This window comes from Haplochromis burtoni, unplaced genomic scaffold (assembly GCF_018398535.1).
Source record: "Haplochromis burtoni strain Fernald_Lab_line unplaced genomic scaffold, NCSU_Asbu1 Contig_904, whole genome shotgun sequence".
Taxonomy (NCBI): Eukaryota; Metazoa; Chordata; class Actinopteri; order Cichliformes; family Cichlidae; genus Haplochromis; species Haplochromis burtoni.
In genome coordinates, this window is record NW_024583265.1 from 61,476 (window position 1) to 71,218 (window position 9,743).

Below are 9,743 nucleotides of genomic sequence, written 5' to 3' on the forward strand. Positions count from 1 at the left end.
CCTGTGACAGCGCTGCGCTTTCATTTTGTGTTATATTTGTGAAAACTGACAATGTGTGTTTTTTCCCTATAGTCTATGTATACACACTGTTTAGAAAAATGCAAACCCCAAGCAGTGAGTGTTGATCTTAAAAAAAGTTTGAAAAAAGTCACACAAGTAAAAAGAAAAGTTCTGCAACATGCTCAAATAACACTCGGTAACAACAACTGCCATATAAAGGGTTAAGTTGGTAGATGTATATTGGAAATGTATCTGTATCTGTATCTGTAAATAGTTCATTCAAAGCACAGAAAATGTGTTTTAAACAGCTTTTTGAGGAAACAGCATCTACTGTGAGTCTGAAGCGGCTAAAAGGAGTTTTTCCTTGGAAACATTTGAGTGACATTTCACAGCCAGAGTTGCACCCTCTGCAGAGCACTAATATTTCACATAGTACTTTACAACGGTTAATAAGCACATTTTACCACAGCAGGAATAGTGCAGCGCTTCAGTGACTGTTCTGTCTACTGTACTGTCACAACATGTTGCAGCAAAAATCGAGCTGGAGTTTTTGTTTCCTTTATGGTTTGAAACTGTGGTATATCTCCACTGGAACCGCATTTTTTCTCATATGACACCCAGTCCAGTCTTTATTAGTTTGTGATTATTTTTATACGGTATCTCTTAATAATTTCTGTGTGTTGTCTATCAGAGGGAGGTGCAGTTCTGGTTTGCAACAGGTGGAGCAGGCTTCTGCCTGAGTCGAAGACTGGCAGAGAAGATGGCTCCGTGGGCCAGGTATTTACAATTTGTGTGTGTGTGTGTGTGTGTGTGCTTTATAGGGACAATGATGATAAGACAGTGAGGAAAAAAAACACAAGCACACAGACAATTACATCTATGTAATGCTGATATGAATTCAAACCAAACATGTTTGGGGCTTTTACTCATTATAGCATTTTTTTTCACTGGTTTTAAACATTTGTAAAAATGGCTTCTTGTTTAATAAGTGTGCAGATTTTCTAGTTTTAGACGACCTCGTGTTCTTTACATTGTTGTAGGGAACTTGCATTAATGCTCAATGATATAAACTTGTTTTAACATATCTCATCAGTTTTAATGGAAAAAGCACCAAATGTTAAACTAATTAAATCATAAATGCTAACACAAGTAAACCTCTGGTTTGAAAAAGCAAAGCAGATTCTAAAATGCCTTAAATGTGCACTCTTTTTAACGGTCAGCAGGGGGCGACTTCTCTGGTTGCGTGTCCCTTTATAGACAAATATAGAAAAATGACCCCACCTGCCAAGAGACAATCTATTTAGAGCAGGGTCGCACATTAACAGATGATGTTCAGTAACTGACAGACTCCGATGTAAGACTGTAAACATTGTGATCTGTAGCATTCTTGCATTAAAATAAACTACATCCCTTCAAGAGACAGAACAACTGGAAATAACAAAGGTTTATTTCTATACTCTCAGACTGGTGGTGTCAACAGGTCAACAGTACCAGCACAATTTTACTCTGATTTGTTTAGTTAAAAAAAAAAAGAAAAGGATTTGCAGATCTCATGTGGGAATCTTTTATGTGTGTATCTGTGATCTATATCTCACATATTGTGATGCACCTGTGGTTATGTTTTAGAGCACAGCTCAGACGAGCTCATGAAAAATGGATGCGCTGTCCATGGTCCTGAATTTGTAACGGTTTCATTGGAGTATAGTGAAAATTTATTGGAGAAAACATTGTTTTTGAAGTTTATTAATGGAAATGCATCGATCCGAATAAAAGCAATCAGCACCGTGATCAAAAAACAAACAAACATCAAAATACACTTCCTTTGCCTGATGTCCATCTAAGACCTGATTTTTTTTTTTTAGCTCCAAAGCCAACTTCATCGCTCCGTTTGCTCTGTTCTTGTGTCATTTTGCTCTGTACACCATGGGGTCAACTGAAATTCCTACACACGCTCTTAAACCTCTGCATTGCCTCATCAGTTCACTTAATGCTGTCAAATCAAACACAAAGCACAAGAGATACTTTTTCATTGCTACATCAGCAGAGTTAGAGTAAATTGCACGTTGCGAATGTTAATAAATCAGTTTGCGATCTTAATAAATCTCCTCTTACTTTTTACTGCTCCAAATACCAACAGGACTGGTTTTCCACCAAAATTATTTATTGCTGTGTTTATGGTCTCAGTGGCTAATTTGATTACAACAACTACAACATGATTTTCATTCTGTAAATTATCTTGTAGCAATTTGTTAATCTTTTGATTGACAAAATTGGTGCTGTATCTGTTTTGACTTTTTGGTTTCTCAGTCTGTCTCTGAAACTTCTCTCAAAGAGCTGGAACTAATAGCTGCCCAGGGCTACAGGTAGAGCTAGAGAGCCAATCAAAAATAGTTCTTTGGAAAAGGTCAGCAGTAAAATATGCACAGTAAACAGTCAATGGGCCCAACCACATGTTTTCAGATAAAAGTTGGACAGTTTATGGTGCTAAATTTCTCCCACAGTAAATGTGGATGTATTGCACACTCTGTTATGTGAGAATATATTGAGAAAGGCTCTTTTTCCCTGTGTATGTCAGTGGTTCCCAGTTCATGAGAACTTCAGCTAAGATCCGTCTTCCTGATGACTGCACTGTGGGCTTTATTGTGGAAAAGCGACTGGGAATCTCCATGGTCCACTGTCCTTTATTCCACTCGCACCTGGAAAACCTGTTGCTCATCAGCCAGAGAAGCATACCACAGCAGGTAGTAGCAGGCGGTTTTATACACAGGTGTCCAAGCAAATGCACTTCTTCCTACTCTCATGTGTTTTCTAATCTGCAGGTGACACTGAGCTATGGGATATTCGAGAATAAGATGAACAGCATCGAGGTAAAAGGGAGCTTCTCGAAGGAGGACGATCCCTCCAGGTTTGTTTCTCGCAATATTCATTCGTAAATGAGGGGTACTAAGAAATGTGTCCTTGCTGACATTATTGTGTTTAGTGTTCCACTGGCTCCCTTTGCACATAAATGACATAACATTAAAAAACATATGTCGCTTTTAAAGACTAATGGATCAAACTCTAATTATTGTAGGATTTTCATGCGGCTTGGTTTTAAAGGCTTATTGGATGCCAAAACCACTACACGACAGGTTATAATACTCACATAGTCTAAAATGATCATGAGTGCAACTGCGATACTACATAATGACCAAAAACTGAGCATAAAAATCCAGGTCCAGGCACTGGAGATAGAGTGGATCATGTAAGAAGAGCTCTGTATCTCTGTGTGCTTGTGCTTTTTTCTCAGCGTGAATACAGTGTCTCTAGGCATTTTATTGCTTTTTCAAAGTACCTGAGTTCTCTTCTTTCATTTTTTGGTTGCATTCCCCCCCCCCCATATTTAGTAGAAGTAATTTTTAACTACACAAAGCAATTTTGAATATGTGTTTGGCCAATTTAGCAGGGTTGTGTCACAGTAATGTTAAGGTTTGTTTTACAGGACAATGCCTCACTCCTTGAGCAGAGCATTACATTTTAACCTCTGTCCTATGAATGCCAAGTACGTGTTTTACAAACAGCGCTCCCCTCAGAGTCTGCAAAAGTTACTGCACCCCACAATATGACCCTACTGATGTGTGAAAACAGCATAAAACATGAGCATTACTAAGACCATTTAACAGATGAATGCTGTATGATTATGCAGTGTAGTGCTGCATAATGACTAGCAGCTTCTCCCCGTGCATTCTTTTTGCTCTTGGACTCACTAAAAGTCCACACCCCGTTGATCTAAGGCAGGGATGTCAAACTGATTTGACATCAAAGACAGCCTGCTATGATCTTTCTGTCAGTGTAAAGAAGTTTAACTGCACATTTAATCCCTGAGATATCTTAATACAAGAAGAAGTGCAATTTCAGCAGTATGTCTCAGTGTTTCCTACACGATAAAGAAATGCAGCTGTAGTAAGTGAAAGAAAACGTATGCCCGCTTCCACATTTTCCAAAGCTGTCCAGTGGGCTGGATTAGAGTCTTTGCAGGGCTGATTCTGTCCTCCCTGGTCTTCTGTTTGACACCCCTGATCTAAGGTATCTGAGATATCAGGGTTCTAGTAGTCTTGCATGTCTTGCCACCTCCAATTGAAGATTTATGGGGGGGTGGGGTGGGGTGGGGGGGGGCAGGGTTCAGTATCTTGCCCGAGGAGGCAACCAGGGATCAACTTGCCGGCCTTCCTGAGCCACTGGATGCGTCACTTATTCAGACACATGGGAACAGGTTAAACGGAAGCAGATGGGGGTTTGATGCGAAGGTCACAAAAGAATCACAGGTCAAGGACATGCGTTATGAATTATGGTTCCCAGGGACAACTACAAACCCTGTGGTCCAGCAATGTTTCGTTACAGAAAGAGCAGCCCAGATTTAGAAGTAAAAGTGCCTCTAATCTAAAAGCACAGGAGCACTAGTATCATGGAAGACTCGACTCTGTGCTGCAGTTGCCTTAAAATCTGACTGAAGTGTATCAAAGCAGTAATGGGCCTCATTTTGACCTGATGGCGATATCTAGCAGAGGGAATCATGAAAAGCTCCAGGATTTAGGACATCAAATGCACATAACAAATGACACGTCATTTGTTTAGCCTTCAGTTTATTATTTACCTTATCATACCAAGTTGTCAAGGGGAGACATAATGTCTGTCTACAAAATGCTCACAATTAAATATACCAAAAAATATCGATATTGTGCGTGAGGGTCCATATCCTATTTCTTTTCTGACCGAGAAAGTTACTGAGAATGGAAAAACGACTTTCTCCACCGCAAAAAACCCCTAAACAATTAATAAAATAAGATAAATATGTAAAAAATACTGTAAGTGTTTTATAATTATTATAATTTTAGGCTTATGCATTTATTGTGCGTCTTCAGTGATAAAGCTCTTGTTTACTAAAGGTATTTGCTGTAGAAATCTCCAGCTCCAATCTCCAGTTTTCAGTTTTGTCTCTCATGATCTTACGTTAAGGCATGACAGCCCTCTGGCTCCAGTTGATCTTGTTCTATCTTCACTCCCAGATAAAAGCAATTTGATGTAACACAATGGAACAACAGATGTGTTTGTCTTTTCCGGTTTCCTTCATCCTCAGCTGTAAGAACATATCACCACAAATGCTTCACAGTGGCATTTCCATTTGCTCCCATCCTCTGGTTTAGTGCACGGTTGTGTTTGCCCTCCCTTCGGCCTGAGAGGAGTAGGTCACAGGTTCATCTGTCTGTACAAAGGCTTGAACTGTATATAATGGAAAAATGGTGTTTTTCCTGCCAACTGTTAACAGACAAACTAATGGTTCATTCACACAAGTTTGAACTTGTATGTTAGGTAATTTATATATATAATATCAATATATTCTGGCAATGTTTCCTTGCAACTAAGAAACATTTCAATTCTGCTGGTTACCATCTGCACTGAAAAAAAGGCCATGTTGGATTTACTTGATTCAATAGTGGTCATTTGTTGCACACAAATGTTTTGCTTTGGCAGAAACTTAAACAACTGAGTTAAATCAACACAACTTTTTCATATTCAATAAACCTGTGCATTTTGTGTTCCTAAAACGCGATTGAAACATGTTCAGATGAAGTAAGTTGAGCTCTTGGAATGTTTTAATCCTTCACAATTTTGTCATTTTATTTTAACACTATTCAATAACTTTTACCCCAATACTACTTGTTCACTTAAATACTACATGCTGTCTTCATATTACATAATGTTCAACAAAGTCTAGAGTCTGGTTACCATAAAAATTGAATGGGTCTTCAACAACTACCATCCTTCTATCTTTATCCTGGTTGCAGGAGGGCTGGGAAATAACCCTGAAGTGATAGGTTACGGTGCAGGGTACACCCTGGACAGCTGACCAGTCTATCACATAAAAACAAACAACGATTTACACTTACATTCACAGATAATTTAGAATCACCAGTTAACCCTAACTCTAATAACTGCATGACTTTTAACTGCGGGAGGAAACCAGAATACCCAGAGAGAAACCTGCAAACTAGCCAGAATGTGGATTTGAACACAGGACCTTCTTACTGTGAAGCAACAGCACTAACCACCATGCCAACAATCTAGGAAATGTAGGAAAGCTATGATTTCCTGTATTTGATGCAGAATTGTTTTGTTTTTGTAATAATCCACAATAAATAGCAATAGCATGCACGTGGTGTGTGTGTAGTTGTCTGCCTCTTATAACTCCAGTGATTTTCCTGCAGTTTGAAATCTTGTGCGATCTTGTGAATTTCATGAGTTCAGCAACTAAGCACTCTTACTAGATTGTATCATGTAATGTCAACAAGAACAAATTAATATGTTGAATTTCGTACAGATTCTTCATGATTTAATTACGTTCATAGAAACATGAAATTATTGTGTTCAAATTACAAGTTAGACTTTTTTAATGTAACAACCACCCAACTTACTGTTTTTTGGTATACTAAAAAAAAGTAGAGGTGGCTGCTCGAGTTGACTGAGATGGATGCCTTCCTGAAACCACGATCTAAAGAGCGCGAGTCTGAAACCCGTGCAGTGTCGCGGGATTTAACATTGCTATATTATTGACTTACTTCACTTGAACATGATATGAACAATTTAATCTAGCCTCTCTGCATATCATGTAGTTTCTACACTATGTAGTTACACTTAACTTTAAAGCACGAGGCAATTGTGTTAAATACATGCAAGATGCTTACGTAAATCCAAGAGCTGGCCAAACCCTTTTTTTCAGTGTGGCTTTATTTTGGTTATTGGTTATTTATTTAGCTTATATTCCAATATAAAAGCAGGGTTGCTGACCTCCTAAGTCATTTTGTAGTTAACTCACTTCTCTCTGTGTTGGAATTTCTGTGTTGGGGCCAGAACATAATCTCTTTTCTGGAAGTAAAAATAAATAATAGGAAAATATGAAATTATTAATGGATAATTGCACGAGATATTCATCAGATGCCCTCTAGTTGACATTCTGCAGTTGCTGTTAGATGAAAGTACAGAGCCACAGATAAGTGTTTACACATGCAAATCAACAGACGACCCAGCGCACCGTGCATACTATAAACACCCAGTTTTCACCTTTATAACATTAATGAGCAGCACTGTAGATTTAACTTTGTCAAGTGGGGCTGACTTTCATGAGCCTGCTTTTTCTTAAAAATGTTTATATACATCTTAGCCAGAATACAGTTTTGACTTTCAATAAGGAATTAACTATGTTAGTGTAATATTTATTTATTAATTTTATTTATTAATCTCAGCACTTTAGGACCCACTGCTTTATCACACTGTGAATGAGGAGCATAACATTTAAGAAACACAGATGCTCTGCTGTAATCTTTGCTGCTGTAGATATTTGTGCAGGCCATTTTTGGTATTTAATAGATAGATTTCAGAAGTTCCCATTCCCAGAAAAGAATGATAAAAGTAAGGATAATAATTCACACACGTTCTTTTCCAGGTGATTTGTTTATTGTCACCAGTGGTGAGTTGATACCTATTAAATCATTCAGCTTTGTGCACACGCAGGGAAATGTGTGGAAGGAGCCAATAAAGTGCCTTACTAAAAATAATAAGTCCAATGGTGTCAACCAGTCCTTTAGAGAAAAAGCCTTTTCCCCCCCACCATCATTAACAATAGCTGTTAACCACCTCTGAGTTATTAATCATGACTTATGTGTTCTGCAGGTTTAAGACTGTCCACTGCATCCTGTATCCCCTCACCAGCTGGTGTCCATGAGTACCCCCTAAAGACGACCACATCCAAGCACCTGAGACAAAGCTGGTATCCAGCTGGATTTAATATTTTACCTTTACCTGCAGAAAAATGGACCGATTCATTTTGGTGGAGCAGAAGGATGCAGAAGGAATAACGGTGACTCAGACTTATCTGTGTTCCACAACGCCTCACCTACCACTGATCAACACAGACTGTAAAAGAGGGATCTAGACATCGTCTGTTTTTGGACTTCCATTCCGAAGACATGATTTAATGTTTGTCCATTGTTGTGTTCATCTTTTAGAGCCACAAGAGAAGAGGGTGAAATTCAGAAATTAGGCGCTAATGTAGCAAGCTTAGTTAGCAAGGCTGGTCCACTGAGTCTATAGGAATTTCTTTTACTTATGTATTAATCACATTATTTTATTGTATGATGCCTTGGTGCCACTGGATTTTTAAACATGTTTCACACTCATACTATAAGACAAATGGTGGGGGTCTAGTAAGGAAGTTGAGGGAAGCAGACAACTCCACAGGAAGAATCTTTTGTAAACATTGGGAGGGAGCAAGGGAGTGTGAACCTTAAAGTGTGAAACAACTGTGTACTGCCTTTTGTTCCTGAAGAAGGTATTTAACTAAGAGCCATGTTAGGCTCAGGAGACTCTGCTGATCGTCTGCCCCGCGATCATGCAGGCTCGCCACAAGCTTGGGTTTTTTATTTTCTTTGAGTTTTAGATTAAAGAATGTTAGCTACCGCTCACCGCTCATCTGCAGGCTTTATTTAATGGAAAATTTTCACAACAGAGTCTATAGCTGAGCTGCATAGACGCAGATACTGGTTATCTAGTGTTAAGTAACATACAGATGAAATACTAAATTTTCCCTCAGCAAAAATGTCTTGGATTTATTGAACCACAAAGCATCTTACATGTAAGATAACTGCAATTAAAATGCTACAAGAGGCACTATTGCCACAAATACAGGTGAAGGGTCTAGGTCATCGAATCAAATTAGCTGATGTGAAGTCTTGGAGACAGCTAGTTGCATAGCTGTCAGTTATTAATGAGTGGATGCTCCTGATAGGACAAATGTTAAGCCTTAAAAAAATTTAAATGATGAGCTAGATAAAAATTCCACTGCAAAGCAGTTTTTATAAATGGGAAAAGAAACTCTAGGCACAAAAACTTCCCTTGTTCAAGGCTGTAAACCTGTTTATGTGGTATTTTAACACGGGAGTCGGCACGATTTTCGAGCCAGTTTTTCAGCTTCTTTTTGCACAGCGCAGTGGTTTCATTTTCAGATGTCATCTGCTGACAGCACCAGCTGTTATGCACTCAAAACATTGGCTTTAGAAGAATGTATGAAATACGAAATTTATTTTTCTACTTTAAATCTGTGTTATGTTCAAATGAAATTGTTACATGAAATGAAAGGAATTTTATGTGACAAATGAGCACTTAAGATTATTGTGGATTTTGGTTGTTGTGTGTGCTGAGATCTTTTGTCATTTTGCTGGCAAGTGGGAAAAATTAAAATGTTAAAGACTCACTGTGCAAAGTTGAAATTGTGTTTACCTGTTTTTCTAATTTCTTTGTTATCACTGGAGGTTAACGATGATTAAAATGACAAACTTTACCTGGAAGACCTAAACTAACCTCAGGTGCTGCTGATGCTCTGTGACTTCATGAAGGAGACTCTGTCCTTGTTCCTGTGAAGTCTGCACAGAATGAACCATCTTGACCCACATCTTCCTACTCTTACTTCTCCCATCCCACCCCCCCACCCCTCCATCTGTCCCTTCCCTCTATGTGTTTGCTCAGTCTTCTCCACAGTTGTTTTTCTCCTTGAAAACTGTAAGAAAAATGAGTAAAATAACTTCCTACCCAATCGGTCTGGGTCACTTTTCTCTGCTTCAGATTTACAAAACAACAAGAAACTGCTTGAAGTATGAAAAAGATCACAACTGACACGGCTGCCAAGAAAGAGAAGCTCACATTTGCAAGCA

The 9,743-nt window shown here is 38.6% G+C and overlaps 1 protein-coding gene across 1 annotated transcript in view; it reads left to right on the plus strand.

The window, feature by feature from the left end:
- The window catches only part of mfng (MFNG O-fucosylpeptide 3-beta-N-acetylglucosaminyltransferase), a 29,744-nt gene extending 20,442 nt beyond the window's left edge, over positions 1 to 9,302 (plus strand). Inside the window, exons 5-8 of the mRNA XM_005951226.3 lie at positions 692 to 777; positions 2,576 to 2,741; positions 2,820 to 2,905; positions 7,708 to 9,302. Of these exons, the coding sequence (XP_005951288.1) occupies positions 692 to 777; positions 2,576 to 2,741; positions 2,820 to 2,905; positions 7,708 to 7,759 (390 nt within the window). The 3' untranslated portion in view covers positions 7,760 to 9,302. The remainder of the gene's footprint in view (positions 1 to 691; positions 778 to 2,575; positions 2,742 to 2,819; positions 2,906 to 7,707) is intronic.
- The last annotated feature ends 441 nt before the right edge of the window (positions 9,303 to 9,743 follow it).